The sequence below is a fragment of the Pelecanus crispus genome, chromosome 1 (genome assembly GCF_030463565.1).
Source record: "Pelecanus crispus isolate bPelCri1 chromosome 1, bPelCri1.pri, whole genome shotgun sequence".
NCBI classification, from domain to species: Eukaryota; Metazoa; Chordata; class Aves; order Pelecaniformes; family Pelecanidae; genus Pelecanus; species Pelecanus crispus.
The window spans coordinates 41,263,968-41,290,377 of record NC_134643.1 but is presented as its reverse complement, the minus strand read 5'-3'; the positions used below and the strand labels follow the sequence as shown (position 1 = coordinate 41,290,377).

Below are 26,410 nucleotides of genomic sequence, written 5' to 3'. Positions count from 1 at the left end.
TTACAGATGCTTCTTCTTTTTTATTGCCTCTGCCCTGACAGCCAAACTTTTGGCACAGATTGTCAGGACCACGATGAGGACTCCGACCAGGAACGTAACCAGAGGCCAGAGGAAGCAGTGCAAGAGGACAGTCTCATCATGGGTGTGATTGAGCATCACATCATCTGGCCTACCAAGAGGAGAAACAGAAGTGGGAGAAAATATAAATCAACTCGACATCATCAATTCATCATAAGTGGAAATTATCTGGCATGGAAACAATAAAGGTGTTTTATTTGCAACAGTGTTAGAAAATGATTAAGTGGACCATTTCATTCACTGCTTTCGTTTGCCCGTCTATCACCAGCACTCATGGGAGGCAATGAGGGCTTTCTACTTGCAGTGTTTACAGGCTAACAAGTTCATTCAGATAAAAAAAATTGAAAAAGCATTGGTACTTCAGGTCTTCCAGGGGTCATGGTCATCACAAACAGCCGTGAGAGATACAATATCACACTGTGGATTGAAAAACTGCTCCAAGGAAAACATAATCCAAGGCAGCAGTTATACATATCTACCTCAAATGGCATCAGACACTGCGCAATGAGTTTAAAGTGCAATTAAAGCTCCCCTTTAAGCTTTGAGCCCTGACGGGGCTACATGGAGGCTCCTGACAAAGCCCTGGCTGTGGTTTGGGTCCAGATGGAGAGCCAGTCCCTGTCCTCAGCACTGCACTGCTGGTGGTCCAGGCCCAGTCTGCACAAAACCTATGGCCAGGAGGACTCCTGCCCAGCCCAGGGGTGCCGGAGGCTCCCGACTCAGTTCCTTCGCAGCAGAGCCTACTTCAGCAATAAACTGTGATTCGGTACTGCAAACACCAGCTGCTCAGTGGACTTGAATATGCTCCTACAGAGACACTTTGGGGAGCCTCCCCTGCAGATCTGAACCCCCATGCCTCAGCCTAACAAGCATCTAACACACAGTCATGGTTGGGTGTGTGATGGATTTATGCATTTCCAAAGGGAAATGGAGGGAGGAGGAGAATAGCAAGGAGGAGGCATCTCAGGAGGCTTGGAAATTCAGCCATGCCACATGTCTGAAAGATCAGGTGTCCATCTGCCTCTTCCAAGTCTGGGAAGTTGGTTGGGAAATCTGATGGCAGGCTTTCCTCAGCTCTGGCTCTTTCTGCTCTCCCTGAAGTTTAACAGAGTTATGAAATCAGTCTCACAGCAATTGCACTTTGCTGCTGCTTTCCCATCTACAGCCAGAGACACACATTCTGCTGGAAAACTATCTGCAAAGGAAGGAAACAGAACTTACTTTAATTAGGAAAATATATATAGTCTTGACTCATATTGGTCCTCACTTACACTGAACACTCCCATCCCACGTTGCTCCATCAAGGCTACACGACGTTCCTTGGAGCAACAAACCTCACAGCCTAAAATGCTGACAACCCAGGCTCATCCAGCCGGGTCCTGGGAATTAATCTCTCCTAATGCAGTGGCACATGGGAACAGATACCTGTGCAATGGCTGTGCTGTCTGTCCCCCAACAGCTTTGTCCTGATCAGAAAGCAGCACCTAAGAAAACATTCCCCATAGGGGAAACAAGAAGAAACTTTTTCCTTCACCAAGAAGTTAATTAATGGAGACACCTGCAAATTGACAGGGTTTTATCCATCCTTAATTAGCCAGTGGAGCCAGACCACCAGGCTACACCTGATCCCCAATTTAATCACACCTGCATTTGCATTTGGGGGTCTCCCCCAAAATTGCTGTGTGGACGTTCCTCCGCACCATGCCAGCCTGCAAGTCCCTGAGGCTGGCACCATGTGTGTCTCTTTATTTGTGTAGTAAGGAGCAGAATAAGACTCTGATTATGAGCAGCTCAGCTATATAAAAGTTGAAACTCAGCAACGTAAAAAATGATCAAAAGAAGCCCAGATGTATTCAATAGCGGAACACATGAAGTCTGCTCAACTGAAATGCTCCAGACACATAATCAGGCACATGTAGAGATCATAAATTGAATAAAATAATATTAACTTTATGGGCACAAACTCACCAGTCTATGCCTTATAAATGACAGACCGGAACAGAAAAAACCTTTCCCAGGAGGTATGATACTGCTTCCCTCACATTTACTGTATCATCACCTGTGAATAACAGAGGGCTAATTGGCAAGGAGGCCATAAGTAGGCAGCATTCAATCCTTGCAGCTCTCAGCTTACAAGTGAGGTTGAATTTTAAGTTATTTTTTTAAAGCAGATACTACTCAAAGAGTTAAAAAATAAGGGGCAAGCAAACAACTAAAACATTGGATTCTGTTAAAGAAAAGAAAGTGTGGTTGGGGAGAGCCAGATATCCTTTTGACTGAATCTTAGATATTTTGGAAAACATCTGTACCAAAGGTAGCACTGATGGATGCCAAACGCTCATTATAGGTGCAACTGTAACTCGCGCAACTTAGTAATTTAAGAGTTTCCCTTTTGGAAAAGAGTCAAAGGCTTACAGAGGCCTTTCATGATGCCTCAGGATGAGGTTTGGGTTCAGATGGATATTATTGCTATTTGTAGCTACAGCAGGAGTCCCTGTGCAATTCCTGCATGGCAGAAGGTGTGCAGCAATTCACTGTCAACTGCTCACAGCATCTCTTCAGACAGTGCACCAAGTCATGACTGGGTCTCCCAAAAATATGTCCTTAAGTTACTGTTGGCACCACATTTAAGACATTAAATGCCCCTCTTTAGTCAAGGGGAGGCAGAAGCACACCTGGAGGGTGACACAGTGCATGGCAGAGCTCAGGGACCCTCCAGGATGTAGCTTTTCAATACTGACTCTTGTTGCCAAAAAATGGTGGGACACATCTCAGCCTTGCTCCTACTTCATTTAATCTGCAGGGATATTCTGGAAGAGCTACCATGCTTTCAGCTGCTCTTCATCTTATCCCAGATGAACTTTCCAGTGAAGACAAGCACTGCTGGACCCCAGGAGAAAAGCTAATAAAGGTAGACAGCGCTGCCAGCAAATAAACCTCATGCTCCTGGATGGCAATGTCCCGGTTATCTGCCTGTAACAGCCCGTGGAAACTTATCACGATCAACTTTGGCACTGTATAATGCCATTTCTTTGCGTTCATATGATTCCCTCCCTCTCTTGTCAGGACCAGCCCCTCCTTCCTGCACCTGCTGACCCACGCAGAGATGTCACAGGGCGTAGAGGAGAGCACTGGGGAGCGCTGGGGCAGCAGGAGAAGGCAGCGGAGAATGGGAGCCTGGGCTCGGTGGTGCCCGGTTGAGGAGTCCTTCCCTGCAGATCCACCACCAGAGCTAAGACCAGTCATGGAAAGTGCTCTGGAAAACAGCTTAGAGACTGTAATGGCAGCAGAAGGTCCCACTGAGACGCAGCTTTTATAGCAGAGGGAAATACCTGAAGAGGGGTTATTGAAAAAGAAAATGTTTACTATTTTCCTTTACAAGATAACTCCTTTTACCTTGGCTTTTTGGTGCTGAGATTGCAAACAACGGCAAATAACAGCTTTCAAAGCGAGGAGGGCAAATCAGCCCTGCTGCACCCTCGTGACGCGCTGCACGAGACCCCGAGCCCACTGCCCTGCTGCCGTAGCACAGGGCCAGTGCTGGCAGGGAGCCCACGCAGCCAAGCTGGCCAACACAACTTAAGAAGGACCATCCAGGCAGAGGAAAACACCCCTGATGAGGAAAAACACCCCAGAGGCACATGGGTTATACTGGACTTGCAAGGCCATGGCGAGAGCAGCCCAAGGAGCTGGGGCTGGGCAGCCAGACGTCCTCTGCAGCAGGAACGCTGCAGCCCCGGCAGCCCCACGGCTCTGCAGATGTGCAGAGGTGACCGCAGAGGCTTGGGGCTTCATCATGGCCTCACATTCTGCACCCTGTGAACAAGGTAACTGGGATCATCCCCAGGTTTTCACTTGCTCCTTGAAAAGAGGGGTAGGGAGGCACAAGGGGGGTGGCTTGCAAGCTGGACTTGCAAGTCCTGGCTCAGCAGCCAGGGACTGGCATGGCGGGCAGTGTGAGTGAGGGTCTAGGAGGCTGCCTGCCTAAAAACTTGAAGAATAAACACGTTTGCATTTGTTTTCAGGTGATCCGTGCCAGGCTACAAACCATAGGTATTTCATGTGAGATCTGTAAAGTCCAAAACAAAAGACTGGGGAAAAATTAGGAGATAGAGGGAGTTAGAATCAGAATTAGTCAGATGAATTAAATATAGCAAAGTCATTAGGGATTAATTAAGAGGTTAGCCTACACAGGCTGGATTTCACTTCGTCCAGGCTGTTTGTTATCCCCACGTGACAGCATCAGTACAGGGGAAGAGCTATCCTCCACCTCCTGAAGAAATTAATTCTCAGGCAGAGCAGAACTGCCACCACCACCCGGCCAGCCTCTGAAGGAACCGGCAAGGTGCGCAGAGCAGCTGTCCTCTGACACCTGAGTCTGCAGAGTGTTTGGGGACATCCCTGGGACAACTCCTAAGCAATCCTGCAATGAACCCTGAGGGAAAAGGAATAAAATCTGCTTGTAGAATGTACCCAGAGCAGCAGCCAGGACTGCAGAAGCCCTGCTTGACCCACGGGACACAGCCATGCTGCTGGACAGCTCACTGCAGCATCCTGCTTGGGGCTGAGCTTTTTACCAGGGGACTGCACCAGCCCCCCTCGGGGATCAGCAGGAGCTGGATGATGTCCTGCTGTCCTGGTACAAAAACCTTTGGCTTTCGCTCCAAGGCTTACACAGTGATTAATACAAGAGAGCGGCCCTGCATGTTTTCGAATCAGAAATACGCACACAGAGGTGCTTCTCTTGCCAAGCACAGACGGAGAGCATCACCAAGAGAGCAAAGTTGCTGGCAGTGAGCCATGAGGGTTTTGTGGCCCATCACAGTTACTTCTGAGCCCTGAGATAATCATGATGGCTGTGCTGTGAGACAAGAGGAGCCAGAGCCAAGCTGCGCTGGCAGGACCAGACCCCCAGGACTGTGCTGCACCACGATGGAGAAGTTCAGACACCCTATAAGGCCTTCAGGAGAATGAGCCTTTGGGGGGTTATCACCTGCCCATGAAAGAGAAGCCCACAGCAACAGGAAAATACTGCAGCCACCCGAGAACGCTAGATACAGAGCAAAGGAGCAGAAAATTTTAGCTGAAATCTCTGGATTCCACCTCTAAAACAATAACTCTTATCAACAGGAGAAGCAAGGAGAGCAGGAGCCTGGGAAGGAGCCACAGAGCTGTCGTGGGACTGGGGGGAGCAGCAGAGGAGGCTGGCAGGGCTGGGCAGAGAAAACAAGGGGACAGTGACAGGAGGAAAGGAGAAATATGTATTTAACAGTCAAGCAGGAAAAAGAAAAGAGAGAGGGCTGCACTTCCACAGCAAACAACCCCTTTCCTCAGGAATTAAAATAAATAGCTACCAGGACACCCAAAACATAGCAACATCACTGTTTTGGTTTTGCATGGCAAGGTCAGCATGTATTGAAACTGCAGGTTTGACTTTTTCATGCTACTTTTGTAGAGGTGACCTGCCTGTTCCCAGAGTCTGAAGGCTTGTTGTTTGACTTGGACACAGAAAAGAGAAGGTGCCCCCATCCCCAGGGGAAACCCTCTCACGGCAAGGACACAGCTTTGCTGGAAGCCCCCACAGCATCATTCCCCTGGGGCTGAGGCAGCAATGCCAAACCCAAAGGAGGTATGTCATGCCTGGAAATGTGTTTCTTTTCCCATTGAAAATCAGCAGATATAATTAAAGATACTGCCTTGTCCCTGCAAGTATAGTGCATTTAATAAACCCATCTTTGCTCTGTGACTTCCATATAATACTTCATTCAGTTCAAAGATGTTGACTAGAGGGGTTTGCACATATTCCCCCTAAGCTCAGTTCTGGACCATCTCTTGTTTCTAGCAACGCTGCCATTCAGTTCTTCAGTAAATGCAAAGCCTTTCGAGGGGATGCACCAATTATCAGTGCACGAAACAGTGGCAGGGGCAAGAGAGAGGCCTAATGGGATAGAAGGGGGAAAAAAACCTTAATACTTTCAAGCCCTGCTCAGGCATCAAGAGCTGGTTCTGCTGCGAATGGTGATGGCCACTGTGCAGCACCATCACCACTGCCCTGCAGCAGCCCCAGGGTGAAAGAAGAACAAACTGAAAAAAAAAAAGCCCTGAAGAAGTCTACCTTAACTCTGAAAACACCTTTCCCTTTCACTGAGTAGACAAGGAGGGAGGAATTCTGTTTTTATTGCTCGAAGGTGAGACCAGTACTTATTTTTAGCAGGACTCTGAGCTCAGGGCTGGAGCCTCGTGGGGCTCTGACCAGGGGTAACTGGATTAGTTGTTGCATTATGCAGCACATCCCTGTTAGGTGCTGCCAAGCAGTTCATAAGAGACACTGGATAAAGCAGGCCTCTATCAGAGCCCTCGGAGCAATTACTGAACATCATGGGAAGAACTGCAGTGTGGAGTTACCAAAAAGTCACCGACAACCAAAAAGTTACAGGCACGTAAACATTTCAGTCACCACTTATGCACCACACTGTGCAATTTATGTGACACACAGAAAGCTGACAGAGGCAGGGGCATGGGGTAGGGAAACCTTACAAACATTTTTTGTATTCAAACAATCTGGATTTAAAGATGTTCACAATCAGCATACACGTACTTTGCCCACAATGATTCATATCCCTTCACTATGGCAAGCACTCATCAGTATTTTTTTCCCCTGTTGCTGCAAGATGCAGCGATCCTCGGCTGGATGGCTGCACGCAGGGGCAGTGCTGTGTCTTACTAACAGTAAAATCCTTCCCCTCTCAGACCCGAGCACTGCTCCACAGGTTATAGAGTAAAAGAAAGGATAGGAAATAGCAATGCCATCTTCTGACTGGAGGGAATTAATTTAGAAAACTTTGTGAAGTACCAAAGCAAACTGAGATTTCTGTTCCACCATTTATGAATGAGCAGCCCTACTACCTGAGCACCCTTGGCTTCTGCAGATAATTATTCCCAGATAAATGGCCTGCAGGGTACCCCAACACCATACAGGTGGTCACTAATCACTAGACAGTGTTTGCTCTTCAAATCTCAGGGGAATTTATGTACAGCATCCTGCAGCAAACACAGAGAAGTATAAAGCACGACTGGCTCATCTACTGTGCTGTGGCAAAGGAACCACAGAGCATTCTTGCCGTACTGGATGAACCCAGAGCTAAAAAGTAATAATGCTGCATAAATGAGACACTAATAAGAAATGGCTTGACACACGTTGCTCTGTCTCGCTCTGCATGGCATGAGACTGAGGGGTCTGAGCTGATGGAGATCTTGGTTTCCCTGTTTTTGTCCTTGTTGTTGATGTCAATGAGACCTGGAACATGAAGAAATAAAGTGACAGGATCTCCCCCATCCCACCCGTTCCCGCACACCTCCCACTTTAGGGCATGCAGCTGTGACCCTTGTTTGCATGTGGTCATGACTACAGACCCCCTGGGACACTCGGTGTGAGATCTATGAATACTGAAGCACTAGAGCTCAGTGCCTTCTCAAACCTTTGGCAACAGCCCAAGAACTTTATCTGCATTTGTCATTTATTTTGTGCTCTGAAGCACTGGGGACTGGTTTCTGCTGGGCAGGGCTCCCTTCAGACTGGAGTATCATCACACCAACAGACAGGCACCTTCACCAGAGGTCCAGAAAAGCAACTTCGCCACGCAGCATGCACCACTTGGCCCAAAGCTAGCCAGAGTGGGACACTAAAGGTAAGTGCCTACCGTGGCAAAGCAAAACCTCGCTTTTCAGCAAAGCGCTGAGCTCCAAGCTAAGCTGCGCTTTGGTTCCCTAAGATAAATGTCAGATAGCTAGCTGGGCTGGGCCTCTCTATTTATATTAACTGAGAATTACTGAAATTGCCCAGTCTGCTTCTCACCCCTTTTGTATAACTTTGAACTGTACGAATGGCATCATTTACTTCTTTTCACAGCAGCCTATTGCAATGTGCCCCACCAAACTGAAGGGAGATGTTACCTAACTGTGCTCTGCATGCAGCAACATTTCTGAGAATTATGCTAAATTAAGTTTGACGAAGAGGAGACAATGTTCATTCGTTGCTTAGATATTTACCTAGAATTTTATTCCGCTGTTTCAAAAGAGAGAGTATTAATATTGCAAATACTACTCTAAGGAACCTACCACTATATTCTATCTGCTTTATACAGACTGACACAGAAGATTTAGCTCATCCACACAGTTAAAAAAAATACTGACAGAAAGCATGCACACTTCTATTTTGAAGTGAACAGATTTTTCCCTGTTTGTATTTTTTTACTGCTTCACAAGCTGTTTAGTCATCGTAGCTCTAAAAGTATACCTAAGCAAGCACACTCCTAGTCAGCAAAACTTATCTCTCAAAGCTCATTCCTATCTCCAGAAGAAAATAAATGATTTACACATTTCAGCTTAGACTATCTTCAAGTATCTCTGTCAGTGAGCCTCTCTTCTGCTGTATATAAACTGTTGTATGACCAGCAAAAGGCAGCGTTTCAAGGCAGCCATTGCATTTGGCAAGAACATTTAACAGGATAGGATGCAGCAACTATAAGGAAAAAACCTTGCTCAAGTGCTGCACAATTCCTCAGTGTCAACCTACGTAAATGGCAGACCCTAAGCAGTTGGAACCTCAAAAAAGTTTTACCTTTGCTTCACCTACAGATAGAATGTGAGAACCAGCTCACCTAGCTCTAGATACCTACCACCTAGGTGCCTGCACCCAAGCAGATCACCCTAAGCTCCTTTATAGCAGAGAAATAAACATCTCTGGGCATCCAACCTGTATTAGGCATTTATTTTGGGGTAAGATGAAAGGCCCCTATTTCTCTCCACTAACTATAAAAGCTAACTTTCACAGCATTGTCCACACCAGCTCAGATGAATCCTAGCCGCGATGTCTCCTGCAGAAGATCCCATGTTTCTGACTATCCTGCTCACTCAGGCAGCAGCTGCTGCAGGTCCCAGGTCTTGGCAACACAGGGAACTAGCAGCACCTCCTGCCCAGAGAAGCCAAAATCATCACTCGGCTCCTGGTTAGCAGACCAAAGCATTGGCACCTTGTGGCAGTTCCCAAGAAGGTCCCTGCCAGATGTCACTGCACAGGGTGCCCTAAGTTTTACCCTCTGCATGCTGTAGACAATGCTTCTTTCCCCACTATAAGAAACAACTAGTTTTTGCTACAAAGCATTGGTGGTTTCCCTCTGCAAAGAGTTGACCAGGGACAACAGACCGTCATTCTGGGCACGCCGACCAGGTCTATGGCCTCTCCAGGGAAGGGACAACAGTCATAACCAGCCTAGGACAAACCTGAAGCTCCCAAGGCACTCAGCGGGCCACCCACAGGAGAGTCGAGCATCTCTGTGTCTGCCACCCTGCTCCAGCTCCCCAGTTCCTCCAAGGTCCTAGCACACACTGGCATCCATTTTCCTCCTGTGTGTTTTTATAAACTTAAATATCTGATGCCAACACTCCCACACTGAGCCCTGAATTGAATGAGCAAGCACCAAGCTATTCCCACCTAGGTCTCCTTCATCTTTTTAACTTCCAGGTGCTGGTGGGGTAGGACCAACCTCCTCCTTTAGTCTCTGATGTGGCAGATACTTATTTGAGTGCTTAACTTAGCAACCAAGAACAGTCTCCCTGGATCTATCAAAATCACTCATGCTGATCAAATTAAGCAAGTGTCATATGCCTCCAGAATTGGAGCCTAAACACTTTAAAACCTTGGCTGATCTCAAGATATTAAACATTCTCTTTCCGCCTCCCTGTCTACACGGACCTATCATCCCAGTCATCACTGTTCTCCCAAGTCCTCCCAGCGAGCCTGCACACTGCAGTAACAGTAAGCTGCTGCTGCCACTTCACCTTTTATTTCCCGGCACATCATCATCAGAAAGACACAGGTAAAAGGACTCCCTCCTTTTCCTATTTACTGGAGGAAGGAAACCACATGTCATCCTTATACACGCATAAATCATATCAACATCAGTAGTAAAATTAAGAATTGAAACAGAAGAGGAGATGCTTGAAGTTACAACTTTCTACTCTGCAAGCATGTATGAAAACTGGCAGCTCTGTGAACATTTATTACACGTATCTGATTCATTAATCCTCTAGGATCACAATTCCTGAGTTGGTTTGTACTATTTACTGATCCCCCCTTTTCTTCCAGCCCCTCATGAACACAGTAGGGTTCCTCTTCCACAGAGGGAAGGAACATTAATATCCAAGCCAGAAATCTGCCATCTGAGTGTTAAAAGCCAAGATGCTTTTTGCCATAAAATGGCACGTTTTAAGGGAAACTTTCCTCAGAGTTTTATATTTACTTCAAGTGGTAAAGTTTTTCTGCTTTCTGTGTAGCTTTTCATCAACATACTTGTCTTGCCAAGTTCTGCACCAAACTCTGTGTGCTAAACCACATCACTATATGGGTGTGTGTGTATATACATATGCATGCATTTATATACATTTTCAAAGAGAACCAATGGACAGCTGTTAAACAGATGCAGAAGCACTTCTGCCTATGCAAATGTAGATTACTCACCTCAAGCGGTTAAAATAGCATGTAAATGGTTGCGAACCCACTTTCTCTTTCCAGTAGTTCTGCTTGTATGTGACATTCTCAGAGTTCTCCTGATCATCTCTTGTGCAGGGAGGGATGTACGAACACTGCCAACAGATAGTACAGAACAGAGTTACTTCTGCGCTCAAGGACGCAAGCCATCACTTTCTGTGCATTTTCCTCATAATACCAGTATGACTGACATGGGCAAAGGACAATAAATACAAGCTCCAAAGAAGGAAAAAAGAAAAGCTAGCTGAACTTTACTTCAATTGCTAGTTACTCCCTGCAGGTACTGGAAAAGAATATACCAGTGTTCACAAACAAAATAAAGGTTTCATCATGTTTTGTTCCGTTATCAAACCAACCTGCCACAAAGCACCTTGGGTTTTTGCATAATGAACGTAAAAATGATTGTTTCATTTTGACGTATTCCTAGCCAGCTGTGTGGATTGGATTTGAACTATTTCCTATTTTCAGTGAGGCACGTAATCACAAATTTTGTTTAGCACCATGCTAATAAATAACCAAAATATTCCGGCAAGCTTTCCCAGATGATGGGATATCTGATACCCAGCTGATATCTGTTGGCAAAAGACAGGTATTCTTCCACTATTACAACACAGGGAAACAAGCACAGAAAGTTCAAAGCCCCGCTTCAGCCGAAAGGTTCAGCATCTGCTTCTGCTGCACAGAAGTCAACAAAAGTTGAGCGTGCAGCTGAGCTATCTGCAGATCTCACCCTCAGACATCTGCTTCAAAGCCCAAAGAGATCAAGGGGGTTTCTGCCCCAGCTCAGTGCACTTGCGTCCGGGCTTTCAGAGACTCAAGTCTGGGTCACACACAACCCACATACCTTGTCTCCAAGTCTCGTCTTTGACACACCACCCTTCCTTCCCAGCCACAGGGAGTTAAGCAAGAAAAAAACAAATAGTCAACTGAATCCAGTATTGGTGGTATCAAGATCTCAGCATCCAAGCAAAATCCTCCTATTGTTACCAGCCATCTATGCGGGAGATCATTACAGGAGATGTTGAACCAAACTGCGTAACACAGCTTAACTGATCCTTGGATAACATAAAGGCTTTTTGCCCTGGAGGACGCACGGACAGCAAGGGTCCAGGTGTACACACAGATTTTTAATTCCTTTAAAGTTGGGAGCTGCAAGCAGAAAAAAGTGACTGGCAAGGCAGCTAAAAAGCCTCCTACTTAGGTAGGATGAGGAAGCAGGAGATGCAGGGTGTGGGAAGCCCCTAAAGCGATCCCCACATATGATCACAACATGAGTTTCTTCACAGTATCCTGAAGGCAATAACAACAAGGAGATAGCCTCTCTAACCTGAAAATAAAGATCACTGTGACTCACTGTGCCTAGTGAGTGCTTTCCTTTCCCTCTCCATCTGGTGAGGTTTCACAGGGGCCTACTGTGCCCCGAGCTGCACGCTATTCCCAAGCTGTACAGACCTAGAAGTCCATCTCCACTGTACAACAGCTGGAATCTTTGCCGTTCCAGGGGGATGGGAGAAATCTCAGGATTTTCTTGGCCTGATCATGTAAAACCTGACCACTTCTGTCAGCACTTACAATTGCTGCCAGTAGCTTCCATGCTTCAGACTGGAAGGATCTGCAAGGTCTTGCTTCTTGCTTCCAAGCTGAAACTTGCCTTTTTCACATGCAAGGGGATCCATTTTCACATGGGCCCACATCTGGTGGTGCCATGGCACAGAGCTCCCTTTAGATCCCTGTTCAGATGACCCTATACAAGGATTCCCCTGCTGCTGATGACAAAGGACAGAAACAAGCAGCAACACCACTCTGCTTCAGAAACCAGAACACAGTGTTTATCACGCACAGTTATTTCCATCTTAGATAATATTCCTTGGCCGGCAATGTTTTTGGTTTGATTGTGTACTTTGGAAGCATCAACCACACTCCTCTTTCCTCCACCCTCCCAGTGCACGAACACATCTGTGCAGCAGCTGGACGCAGTCAGCAGAGTTGGCACGAAGACACCTGAGGGCAATGCTGACCCTGCTGACATCTGACAGCCACCAACATGCCACACCATTCCACCTGGTCCCTTGCTGGTCCTCCCTGCTCGGCCCACTGTCCAGCACTCCCAGCCTTCTCCAATCCAGTGATTTCCTTTGTGATGTCTTTCACATACTGCTGTGGAAATGGTACCATATCCCACCGGTTGTACTCCCACTGCCTATGTCTGACAGTACTCTACACCCTGCTCTTCCTCAAGCCCACAGCTTTTAGGGATACAAGAGAGTAGAAGCAAACAGGCTTTACTCAGAGTCCCCCCAGCCAACCACTATTTAGCCAGCACACGAAGTGCAGAACTAGACAAAACAACTAGCTACCACATACATTCTTCCACCTAAATTTCCTCAGTGATCTCAAAAACTCCTTTTCCTGTGGTACCAGCTCCAGTACACAGCCTCTCTTTCTCTCCTCTGAAATGTTTCTTCCTCATGGCTGAGCCTACTCCTGTCCTCTGCTATGAAAGTGCGACCACCCCACTACTCCTCTGCTGGCCAAACTTTCTCTGGATCCTTCAGAGAGCTTCAACCTCCCGCAAATATCGCATGAATCCTTCACATAGTTCACAACCTGGTCAACTGTTGTTTATTCCCATCCTGAGTTTCAGGCTTAGAAACAACTGCAGAGATCTCTTTTTCCAAGAGATGTCCACCTGAACAGACAAGCGGCAAACTATAACAGTCTCCAAGGACAGCTCCGTCACAGACGACTTCACTTTTTTTGACATCAGTCCCCACACTTTGAGCTAGTATGAAGCTATTACAATTAAGTTTTTCAGGGCAGGGATTTTGCTTGATTTAGAAGATGTAAAGGGGCCCACAGAGAGCTTTCCCAATCAACATGTGCATCTCTCCCCATGCCAAGGCAATACAGTGTGTAAGAGTACTGACAGTACATACAGGAGGAACACCTGGAAATTGGGGACAACAGTGAATATGCTCTCTGTAACTCAAACTTAGAGACACAGAATCATAGAATAGAATCAGAGAATAGTTTGGGTTGGAAGGGACCTTTAGAGGTCATCTAGTCTAACACCCCTGCAGTGAGCAGGAACTTCTTCCACTAGATCAGGTTGCTCAAAGCCCCATCCAACCTGACCTTGAAAGTTTCCAGGGATGGGGCCTCCACTACCTCTCTGGGCAACCTGTTCCAGTGCTTCACCACCCTCATTGTAAAAAATTTCTTCCTTACATCTAGTCTGAACCTACCCTCTTTTAGTTTAAAACTATTACCCCTTGTCCTATCGCAACAGGCCCTGCTAAAAAGTTTGTCCCCAACTTTCTTACAGGCCCTCTTTAAGTACTGAAAGGCTGCAGTAAGGTCTCCCCAGAGCCCTCTCTTCTCCAGGCTGAACAACCCCAACTCTCTCAGCCTGGCCTCATAGGAGAGGTGTTCCATCCCTCTGATCATTTTTGTGGCCCTCCTCTGGACCCGCTCCAGCAGGTCCATGTCCTTCTTGTGCTGAGGGCCCCAGAGCTGGACGCAGTGCTCCAGGTGGGGTCTCACCAGAGAATCACCTCCCTCGACCTGCTGGCCACGCTGCTCTTGATGCAGCCCATGGTTGGCTTTCTGGGCTGCAAGCGCACATTGCTGGCTCGTGTCCAGCTTTTCATCCACCAGTACCCCCAAGTCCTTCTCCGCAGGGCTGCTCTCAACCCCTTCACCCCCCAGTCTGTATTGATATTGGGGGTTGCCCAGACCCAGATGCAGAACTTTGTACTTGGCCTTGTTGAACCTCATGAGGTTCACACAGGCCCACCTCTCCAGCTTGTCCAGGTCCCTTTGGATGGCATCCCATCCCTCAGGCGTGTCAACCACACCACTCAGCTTGGTGTCATCTGCAAACTTGCTGAGGGTACACTCAATCCCACCATCTATGTCATTGATGAAGATATTAAACAGTACTGGTCCCAGTACAGACCCCTGAGGGAAGGGACACCACTTGTCACCAATCTCCATCTGGACATTGAGCCATTGACCACTACCCTCTGGATGCAACCATCCAACCAGTTTCTCATCCACCGAACAGCCCACCCATCAAATCCATATCCTTCCAATTTAGAGAGAAGGATGTTGTGGGGGACTGTGTCAAAGGCCTTACAGAAGTCCAGATAGATGACATCCATAGCTCTTCCCGTGCCCACTGATGCAGTCATTCCTTCATAGAAGGCCACTAGGTTGGTCAGGCGGGACTTACCCTTGGTGAAGCCATGCTGGCTGTCTCGAATCACCTCCTTGTTCTCCATGTGCCTTAGCACAGCTTCTAGGAGGATCTGTTCCATGATCTTCCCAGGCACAGAGATGAGGCTGACCGGCTGGCAGTTCCCAGGGTCCTCCTTTCCACCCTTTTTAAAAATGGGTGCAATATTTCTTTTTTTCCAGTCAGCAGGGACTTCACCTGACTGCCATGACTTTTCAAGTATCATGGAGACTCACTTGGCAACTACATCATCCAGTTTCCTCAGGACTCTGGGATGCATCTCATCAGGTCCCATAGGTGTATGTATATTCACGTTCCTCAGGTGGTCACTTGACCTCCTCTTACCATGGAAGGGACTTTGCTCCCCCAGTCACTGCCTTGCAGTCCATCCACTCAAGAGGTGTGGGAAGAGAGGTTGCCAGTGAAGACTGAGGCAAAAAAGTTGTTGTTGTTGAGTACCTCAGCCTTCTTGTCCATTGTTACCAGTTTGCCAATATTGCTCATTGGGGGAGTACACTTTATTTGACCTTCCATTTCTGGCTGACATACCTGTAGAAGCCCTTCTTATTATTCTTTGCATCCCTTGCCAAGTTCAGCTCCATCCATGCCTTGGCCTTCCTGAGCCCATCCTTACACAACCTGGCAGAGTCTCTATACTCTTCCCAGGATACCTGTCCCTGCTTCCACTGCCTGTGCATTTCCTTCTTGCCCTTTAGTTTGACCAGCAGGTCTTGACTCAGCCATGCTGGTCTCTTGCCTCCCTCACCTGATTTCTTACACCTGGGGATCGAGAGCTCTTGCGCTCTATAGAAAGCATCCTTAAAGATCTGCCAGCTCTGTTCTGCTCCCTTGTCCCTGAGGGCAGCTTCCCAGGGGGTCCTACTGACAAATTCCTTGAACAGCTGGAAGTTTGCTTTCCTAAAATTCAGGGTCCTGACTTTACACTTTGCCTGACCCATATGCCTCAGGACTGTGAACTCCACCAGTGCATGATCACTGCAGCCCAGGCTGCCTCCAATCTTGACATCACCGATTAGCTCACTTGAGTTGGTGACCATCAGGTCCAGTATCACATCACCTCTGGTCGGGCTGGCTATTACCTGGCTTAAGAAGTTATCCTCAATACAGTCCAGGAGTCTCCTGGATTGCCTATAGCTTGCCATGCTACTTTTCCAGCAGATGTTGGGGTGGTTGAAGTTCCCCAGCAGGACCAGAGCATGCGAGTGTGATGCCTCCTGTAGCTGGAGTAAGAAGGCTTCATCAATAGGCTCCCCTTGATCAGGCAGCCTATAGTAGACACCAACCACAAGGTTGTTTTTGTTGCTTTGGTCTCTAATTCTTCCCCATAAGCTTTCAACCTGCTTGTGGCTATTCTTCAGAGACAGCTCTTCACATTCTATCCAATTCTTGGTGTAGAGGGCAATGCCTCCACCCCCCCTTCCTTGCCTGTCCCTTCTGAACAGCCTGTAGCTATCGATAGCCATGCTCCAGTCATGGGTTTCATCCCACCAAGTTTCACTAATGGCAACTAGGTCATAGCTTTCTAGCAGCACAGTGACTTCCAGCTCCTCCCATCTGTTGCCCATGTTGTGTGCATTGGTGTAGAGGCACTTCACACCACTCTTTGCACAAGTAATCCCAACGGCAGCTGACAGAAAACACACTGGATTCATTTCCACCTCTTTCTCTTTATCTTCATGTGAAAAACACAAAGAAGACACCCGGGGTCTTGCGATAAATCTTTGGGACCTCATTGTTTGAGCCTGTCGAGAATTAACAATCTCAAAGAGAGGAGTGCTCATTGCCCGAGGCAAAATCATCATCACATGAATCGCAGGGGTCACCCTGAAACATCTGCTCAACCTGATGAAGGCCTTGAGCCACGGTGAACACCCAAGGTCCAATTCCAACGTGGACTGATCACCTGCTGCACAGAGCTGGTTTGCCTCCCCAGGATGTCAGCACAGTTCCCACCAACCTGACGTTCATTTTGGCCCCTTCTGATGAATGTAGGTGGTGGATCTCTCTTTTCCCAGCCTCCCAAGCACACTTCTTGGGCGCTCTGCTTGATCAGCTGTATTGCTCTCCAAAGCAGTCAGCACGCGGATAAAAGGAAATCATAACCTGGCAACTTTCGCTGCTGCAAGTTGGTGGATGAACCTGAAATGACCTCCTGCTTTGGCAACAGGCAGTTTCTGAAAGGTTAATTCCACAGGCCTCCCCCACAAGACACAGCATGAAATCCTACCATCAAAACATAAATAAGTGCCCAGTGTTTGAAAGCAAGTTAGGATGCCTTGTGCTCAACTGCAGCTCATGCAGCAACATCCATTTTCAATGGAAATGTCCCACTCTGTATTACTTTGATTTTTTTTTTTTTTAAACAAGTTACAATGAAGTTGGAGAACAGCACTTAAGATCAGACATTCAGAATAAATCTAATAGAGTGGAGGCCTTTTCAGTGGATCTATTGGTACATGGTGCCATAATCGCACCTCCTACGCTATGTCATAGCAACGATAAAATTATTATGCAATTCAAACACAGTCTCAATTACACAGCTCAAAACCAGTATCAGGCTAATAATATTCCCCCTTCAATCACAGCCAGTGTTTGGATAGATGACTCAGGATTCAATTCAGTAAAAATGTCAGTGAGCAGCTAATATACCTTTACACCAAGATTTTGTAAGATTTGTATCTATGTTTGCTGCTGGATGCTCCCACTCTATTGTCTCTGCAGATGCCTAGGAAGATTCCCAGTCCTTCTGAACACTTCATCGGAGCAGATATTCTTCCATATCATGGAGAAAGGGCAGAGGCATGAACTCTCAGCCATGGTTTCGCTTCCAGGTTGCATTTCATGCTTTTCAAAGATTAATTCTTGCCTAATTTAGTCACATTTTTAGGAAAAAGAAGACAGACTTGGTAGGTTCTGAGGGAAGCTGTCTCAATACTGTCTAGAAGATGAGACCAAGAAAGTCTCAAATGCAAACAGAGATAAGGGCCCAAAGCAGAAGCAAGTCAGCCCATCAGAAGACAAACCGATGGTACTAAGAAGCAAGTCTCCAGCCTCAGTCTCCAAGTGTCTTGTTGAGGACCATCCTCCTGGCTGCTGGTGAACTATGGGACACAGCGTGTACCATTTGCTTTGTGTGGCAGAGAGCCCCCACATTGTGTCCCATGCAGGTTGGGAAGCTTGCGGTGAAATGAAGGAGAGGAAAGGACACTCTAGGTAAAGTATCATTGCAAAAGTACGATGCACCACCAAAGCCAACAATTTCTGACTCCTGATCTCCAAGTGTATTGGGTTTGCACGGCAAGGTTTTGGTAGCAGGGGGGCTATAGGGGTATCTTCTGTGAGAAGCTGCTAGAAGCTTCCCCTGTGTCTGATAAAGCCAATGCTAGCCGGCTCCAAGATGGACCCTGCCACTGGCCAAGGCCAAGCCAGTCAGTGACAGTGGTAGTGCCTCTGTGATAACACATTGAAGAAGGGGAAAAACCTGCTGCAACACAGCAGTGGGAAGAGAGCAGTGAGAATATGTGAGAGGAAGAGCTCTGCGGACACCAAGGTCAGTGAAGGAGGGGGAGGAGGTGCTCCAGGCACTGGAGCAGAGATTCCCCTGCAGCCCATAGTAAAGACAGGCTGGCGAGACAGGCTGTCCCCCTGCAGCCCTTGGAGGTCCATGGGGGAGCCGATATCCACCTGCAGCCCAGGGAGGACCCCACGCCAGAGCAGGTGGATGTGCCTGAAGGAGGCTGTGACCCCGTGGGAAGCCCACGCTGGAGCAGGCTCCTGGCAGGACCTGTGGCCCTGTGGAGAGAGGAGCCCACACTGGAGCAGGTTTGCTGGCAGGACTTGTGACCCCGCGGGGGACCCACGCTGGAGCAGTCTGCTCCTGAAGGACTGCACCCTATGGACAGGACCCACGCTGGAGCAGTTGAAGAATTGTAGCCTGTGGGAATGACCCACATTGAAGAAGTTCATGGAGGACTGTCTCCCATGGGAGGGACCCCACACTGGAGCTGGGGAAGAGTGTGAGGAGGCAGGAACCGCAGAGACAACATGTGATAAACTGACCGCAACCCCCATTCCCCATCCCCCTGCACCGCTGAGGGGGAGGAGGTAGAGAATTTAGGAGTGAAGTTGATCCTGGGAAGAAGGGAGGGATGTGGGGAAGGTGTTTTAAGATTTGGGTTTATTTCTCATTACCCTACTCTGATTTGATTGGTAATAAATTAATTTAATTTCCCCAAGTTGAGTCTGTTTTGCCTTTGACAGTAATTGGTGAGTGATCTTTCCCTGTCCTTATCTCGACCCACGAGCTTTTCGTTATATTTTCTCTCCCCTGTCCAGCTGAGGAGAGCAGTGATGGAATGGCTTGGTGGGCACCTGGTGGCCAGCCAAGGTCAATCCACCACACCAAGCAATGTATGGGCTTCTCCTAACTTTGTATGTGAGCATCTCCATGCATTACTGAAGATAACTTCATGGTCTGGCAGGGAGGAAGCGCTGCCACAACCATCTCACTGTGGCAGGAGATGAGCGGGGGAACTCACCCCATTAGTACAAAAAAATGCCCCCCTCCCAGGGGACTGTACTGAGGGAGCTGGAGCTAAGCATCACGTCTGGTTTTCACCTGCAGCCTTCAGCACAGACAAACCCACCAGGAGCGACCAAACCCACAACCCCTCACAGAAGCTCGAGGCAGTGAGGGGCACTGCAGGCGAGAGGGGAGGGCGATGGGGTTTATCTGCGGCACCTGGGGCTGCTTCCAGAGGAATCGCTAGACAGCATCTGCAGAGTTTGCCCATTACAGGCACCAGCCCGAGCACAGATCTGATGCTTCACCAGATGCACCAGACCCTCCCAAAATTATTGTAGGGTTGGGCATATTTTGGTATTAAACCTCTTCTGTTATGGGTCATATTTAAGAGAATCCAAAAAGCAAAACCAACTCTATTTATAAGTGCACAGAAGAGAGAACTGTGTGTCATCTCGTCAGGCTGAGCAGTTACAGAAAGAAGCGTGACAGGAGCAGCAGCTACCTGCTCTGCTCCCCTTCCAGGGATGGGGACAGGGAGAACCGGGTCCTGCTGCGCAGCTGCTAACATCAGGCTCACCATTCACTCCCCTGAAAGTTTCTTCAACAAAACAGTCGGCAAGTCCTACGCTTAACTTTAAGCATAGAAAGGGAAAATTCTGAAGAGCCAGAAAGCTGATCTTTTTAGCAGCTGTCATACTCCACTGTCATTTCACCCATCCAAACCTATAGCCTGGCCCCAGCGCTGGCTGTATGCGCTGCCGATGCACATGATGGCCAGAATGATAGTGACAAATTGACTTTGGAATTAATCCCCCTTAAGCCTTATCTCAGAGACTATTATTGCTATCAAGGCAGCCAAAGAAAGGCTACCGTCCCCCCGCTGAAATTTCTTCCTCTGAGACAACAATTAAATAAGAAAAAAAAAAAAAAAAAAAGAAATCCACAAATCACTCTGACTGAACACAAATGTCATCGTGCCTGGTGCTTTATATATACGTTTCTGGATTAACTCTGACCCAGCTATATAATCTTTTAAGAGCTGAAATGAATGCTGGGCTGTACAATGATGTGATTATCTTAGGAAGCAAGAGAGAGAAAAAAAAATAGTTTCTTTTTCCTGTAGCTAGACCTCGCTAAAACAGACAGATTTGTAGCTGACGGTATGTTTATACACCAGCTCACTCTACTACTGAAAGTAGAATAATTTTAGTCCAATACACTGGGAATTTTTGGGTGGAGTGAAGCTGTCAACTGATTCAATATTGTTGCATGTTGTAAGGAGCCTGAACTATGCCTTTTCCACCACTATTGATCTACCAGGAAGAATTGCTACCCCACACAGAGCAGCTAGACAGAATGTAAAATCTTAAGATCATTCCAAACCAAATATTTCTTTTTTTTTTTTCCTTCTAGTTAGTTGGCTCTGATTAGCGTGTTGTATGTCTAATTGCACAAACACAGGCAAGCATGCTGCAAGAAGGCGATGGAAACAGGAAAGGTTAAACAGCTCCCTAAGTGTTCATTCACAAATACATACTGGATCCCAAGCGTTAAATCCAGCAGATTCCTACTCTGTTGCTATGACTAACCTATTTCAGCATAAAACCCTGAAAGCTTTTCAAGACAGTGAGACTTTAGGAGAAAAAATTAAAAGAAGAGTGTAACTGCTCAGCTCCGCAGATGTTAAACTAGGGGAAAAAAGGGAAAACCAAAGCGACAGCTATACACGCTTCATTCCCTTAAAAAGGTATGTTCTTAATGAGACCTAAACAACTTTTCTTCTTATTTTGTATTGGTTTTACATAAGCTTCTTAAGGTAAGGAAAATAACTGGATCCCATTTTTTTTCTATGTTGTTTTCCACTTAGTTAAATTCAATTACTACCAGAGGACGCGGTTACATCAAAAAAAATACATCCTTTCTGCTCGGTCTCATCTGGTAAATCAGATTTAATCCTCAGCAATCAATAACCCAGGGTGTCGCGGATGGAGTGAGAGTGCACTTCACTCATGAGAGAGAAACAAAAATATACTTTATTGATATAAAACAGGGAGTTAACAAAGTTCAATGGTAAATGCGACAGTGCTTTAACAGGATTCGATGGCACGGTACACCTGATTATTTACTACATAGAGGACAGGGTCAGACAAAACTGCCAGGGGGACCCTCCCGTTGAGTCATGAGGTTCAGAAAGGACCCCCTTGCTTTCTAAACTTCTTCTCAAAGAGGAGTCTAGGTGCGGCTGGATCCAATCCTAGTCCCAGACTTGGTCAACGGTTTATGTCTAAAGGATTATATATGCACAATCAATCCCTGATATCATTTAGCTAAGATTTCAAAGTTTAGTATGCTATTAGTCGCTTACCGAGGATCTGTTGCGGCAAGGCATCTCTCAACCTCGAGTAGTAACCTTGAAAGGCGTCCCTACTCAAGGAGAGATGCTGGCATGCAGCCTGCCGCCGTGCAGGAGAGCTCAAAGGGCCCTGGGCTGCCCACTATTTATCGAGTAAGATGACTGACTTATAGTCATATTTGCACACCAGCAAGACGTTTGGGTCACTCCTCCAGACAGCCCTTAGCTACTGCGGTGCCGTCCCCAACGCCCAGCACAAGCTGGGTGCAGCCATCACCACCCCACGGGTGGTTGTTGCTCGAGCGGGGAGGAGGGAGCCCACCGCCACGCAGGGTGAACAGCCCACACCCAGAGATGCAAGGTGCAAGCTAGAGAAAACTGATTATACTTGTAAGAGCATGCAAGTACAGCGCTCTGCCAACACGCAGCCCTGTGTTTCCTTACTAATTGTTAAATAAAAACAGGTTTCTGAGTGACATTTACAGGCATTGCTTCTGAAGCTCTAGATGCCTCCCTGCAGAAACTGCAATCCAGCCCCTGGGTAGGGCAATCCTCTTCCCACCGGACTTCCAGAAAGGCCGGAGAAGACCAGACCAAGAAGGAAAAACAAAACAAAGCACTCGGGCTACTCAGAGACACGCTGTGGTTGAAAGCCTCTGCTGAAACCGAGGACGCTGCAAGAGCTGCCGAGCCCAGGCGTGCTGGTGGCACGGCTCACCGCCCACTGCCCACCTCCCATCCCTGCTGGAGATGGCCACAACGGGGCCGTCGGGCCGTGCCCAGGGACAGCCGTGCGGCACCCTCTGTAGCGACATGGCGCCTTTGCCCCACGTCAAAAGCGTGGCTTTTCTCCTGCATTTCACCCAACTACACCCTGCCTGCCTGAAGATGGAGAGAAGTTTAGGGGAGTCCCGGTGCTCGGGCAGCTGGGGTGCTCACGGTGTGCCTCTCTAAGCACGGCCGTGTCTGCAGGGAGCCTGGCAGCAGCATCCCCAGGGAAAGGTGAAGTTTGCAAAGGTCCCTCACAGGCCAACATTTCAGCCGCTTCGCTATCAGGCACCATCTAGCACTGCGGCATCATTTTAATCCAAATCCCGTCAGACTTATTGTCCTGCTTCTCGCTCTGCTGATCTTTGCCCTGACCACCCTTCCAAACCCACAAGCTGCCAAGGGGAACAGAGTAACCCCCAAACCCTGAGCTTGCAACTTAATCCGCCTTCCAAGGGACAGAGCCACACCGGTATAACGATGACTGCGGAGATGTGAGGCTGCACATCCCAAACTGGACACACAGATCTGCTCCCCAGCCCCTGCACGCAGATCCCTGCACCACGCTTAGCACTGCCTTACATCTGCATCTCGGTCAAAGAGACGAAATTTGCTTCTCCAATATGCTCCCAATTTCAGGTTCTTTAAGGGGGAAGAGGGAGGATTCTGCCGTGGTTTTTATTTTCTAAAAACTACTTAACAAAATCTCCTCTACTCAGGCAGCACGCTGGCAAGTTAATCCTTGCTCAGCACAGAGAGTAAAAGGAGAAAGCTGAATAACTGCCTTTAAAGAAAGAAAAAGCATAAGTCACACATTGCCTTCAGACTATCCTAGCTTGCTAGAAGATACAACTTTAAAGACACTTCCGCTAGGTCCATTTTCATGTGGGTGGAGAAGTTAAGGAGTTAAAACAGCACCAAGGAAACTTCTGTTTCGGCGCAGCCCTCTCCCCAGCGCCCCATCAGCAGCAGCTCCGTTAAAATTTCCCCTTGCGCTTCGGGGAGCTGGTCTGGGCAGCCCCTCACCCTCCGGGACACGCAGCGCGACCGCATCGGTCACCGCTCGGGCAGTCGGAGCTCCTTGCCGGCAGCAGGAGTTCCTCCCTGGCTTCCCACCGGCACCCGGGGGCTGCCGGTGGGGCGAACCGGGGACCAGCAGCGGAGCCACGGCCACTGCTCCCCGCGGCGCTGCAGGGTGCACTCAGCCTCCCGCGGGAAGGGTAATCTGGGGCTGGGGCCGTTTGGGGAAAAATGTGTATATATGTAGTGTGTGTGTATATAGTGTTATACTATATACAGAGTGTTACACTATAACTATATATAGTGTGTGTATGTATACTACTACTGTATATGTAGTGTTATACTATAACTATAGTGTTATACTGTAACTATAGTGTGTATACACACACCATATATATACACACACTTACCATGTATAGTATTTTTATTTATGTACTCTGTATACTATAGTGTTATAATATAACTATATACAGTGTGTATACACTATATATACACCCTAGATATGCACACACCATATATATATACACACATACCGTGTATTTTTATATATGTACTCTGTATACTATAGTGTTATACTATAACTATATACAGTGTGTATACACTATGTGTGTACACTATATATACACACTAGATATATACACACCATATATATATACACAAATACCATGTATAGTATTTTTATATATGTACTCTGTATACTATAGTGTTAAACTATATACAGTGTGTGTACACTACATATACAGCCTAGATATATACACACCATATAGATACACATGCATACCATGTATAGTATTTTTATATATGTACTCTGTATACTATAGTGTTAGACTATAACTATATACAGTGTGTATACACTACATATACAGCCTAGATACATACACACCATATAGATACACATGCATACCATGTATAGTATTTTTATACATGTACTCTGTATAGACTTTTTTCTGAGTAACAGCACAGGGGCATTCCAGAGGGATGCTCCGTGACTTCACCCATATCCCACCCTCCTCAGTCTAAAACCCGCGCCCCAGCGGAGGGCGGTGACGGGGGACCCGGACCCCGATGTCGGGCACCAGGGGCAGTGAGAGGGCACCCAGCACCGCGGCGAGGAGGGGCAGGACTCGCCCCGCGGGTGCCGCGTTTTGGGGGCGCGGCGCGGGTCGGGTCTCACCTTAGGGTTGGTGCGGAGCTGCCGCTCGTCTTCATGGAGCAGCGCGGGCGCGGAGGAGCGGGATGTGCGGACCAGGACCTGGAGGCAGGGGTAGCGGGCAGTGCCTCGGCAGGCCACCCCGCAGGAGAAGGTGCAAGCGAAGCGCTCCCCAAGCAGCCGCACCCCCAGCACCGTGCAGTTGGCGAAGCCACCGCCGCCCCGTTCCTGCAACGCTGGATGAAGCCAGCAACAACCCAAGCCCAGGAGGGAAAGCAAACCGGCGGCGATAAGGAGGAAACCCAGCCGCATGCTTTTGTCCTCCGCCTCCGTGTATTCGTAAGCCGCCCGGCTCCGCGCCATCGCCCGGTTGCCGCTGGCATCCGCCGCCGGGCATCCACTGCCATGGGCTAAAGCTCCCGCTGCTCCCCGCCTCCCTCCCCGCCTCCTCCGGGGCTTGAGGGACTCACAGGGGGGGTGTGGGTAAACCAGCAGTCACCCAAAAAAAAAAAAAAAATCAGATAAATAAATAAAATGCAAATGGAAAGGCGGTTGATCTAATTCAAGCTCCTCCGGGGGCGGAAGGGACAGCTTGCAACTGGATTATCTGGCCCGGGAGATTTGCTAGTCCAGATTAATACCGGGTACTGCGCAAGGTGCGATGTCTAGGTGCGTCCCCCCCCCCCCCGCCCGTCCCCCTCTAAGCCGACATCCCCACACGAGAAGGCTAGCGAGCCTGCAAATTAAATCCAGAACAATAAACTCACGCCTTGAGCCAGGCCGTGAAAATACTTTGTGCGTCCCCGTTCTCGCCGCCAGCTTGCTTAAGTCCCGGAGAGCACGTGCGAAGTCACGCTCGCTACCCTCGTGCGTCAAAATCTGCGGGGTCTCGACGTATATAGATGCGGAGTCAGGCCCGAAATTAAAGAAAGGGAATGTCTGGAAGCAAGGAAGCAGCTGCTGTTTTCACCTTATTAACTGAGGAGGGAAATAATGAGAGTTGGCTGAACCTTATCCTGCCTCAACAAGATTTTTTGGGGATGCAGGGCAAGTGCTCTGCTCCGCCCAGCCCCAAATCCAGCATCACTCACACAGCAGGGACATTTGAAGATGACAGGTAGGCAAGATGAAAGCTGTCAAAATGTTTTAGGTGGGAATCTCTTTCATGAGGAAGGTATTGACCTTGGAAAGGTTGCCCTAAGAAGTGCCCTCTTTGAAGCATGTCTGCAGAAAGGCAGTCGATCCAAGAAAATCCACTGATTTTGCAAATAAAGTTTGGTTATTACCCAGCATTTCCCACTATGGCAATGCAACAGCACAAGATCTTCGGGTGCCAAAGTACCATAAGCAATAGTTATATTTTTATTCCATAGTCTTTATCATAGGCAATTAGGTAGAACAAAATGTGACAGTTTCAGAGCCAATAGCTGAACTTGATGATACAGCAGACAAGAATGTACAAAAATAATAGAAAAAATAAATATGGGAAATAGCATTTTCCTCTGGCCACCTTTTTCAATCACTTTCCCACTGCAGAGTGCGATGTCAAACTTTTAAAAATAAAGTTGATCCATAGGTTCTCCAAATGGACTATTGAGCGAGGTTTGGCAGGAAGGTTATTAAGTATCCACGCTGTGATGTGAATATAAATGGATGCAAATATTGTCCTTGGTTGCACCAGTGCACTACCACGCTGCCCTCGGGCCAGC

General features: G+C 47.8%; 1 protein-coding gene across 1 annotated transcript; it reads right to left on the bottom strand.

Annotated features, from left to right (window-relative positions):
* KCNMB4 (potassium calcium-activated channel subfamily M regulatory beta subunit 4) lies at positions 1-25,064 on the bottom strand. The gene is made up of 3 exons (XM_075727786.1): positions 24,726-25,064; positions 10,598-10,722; positions 1-169 (listed from the first exon to the last, which is right to left on the bottom strand). Exons 1-3 carry the CDS (start codon positions 25,062-25,064, stop codon positions 1-3), a joined length of 633 nt encoding a protein of 210 aa, XP_075583901.1.
* Positions 25,065-26,410: the final 1,346 nt, after the last annotated feature.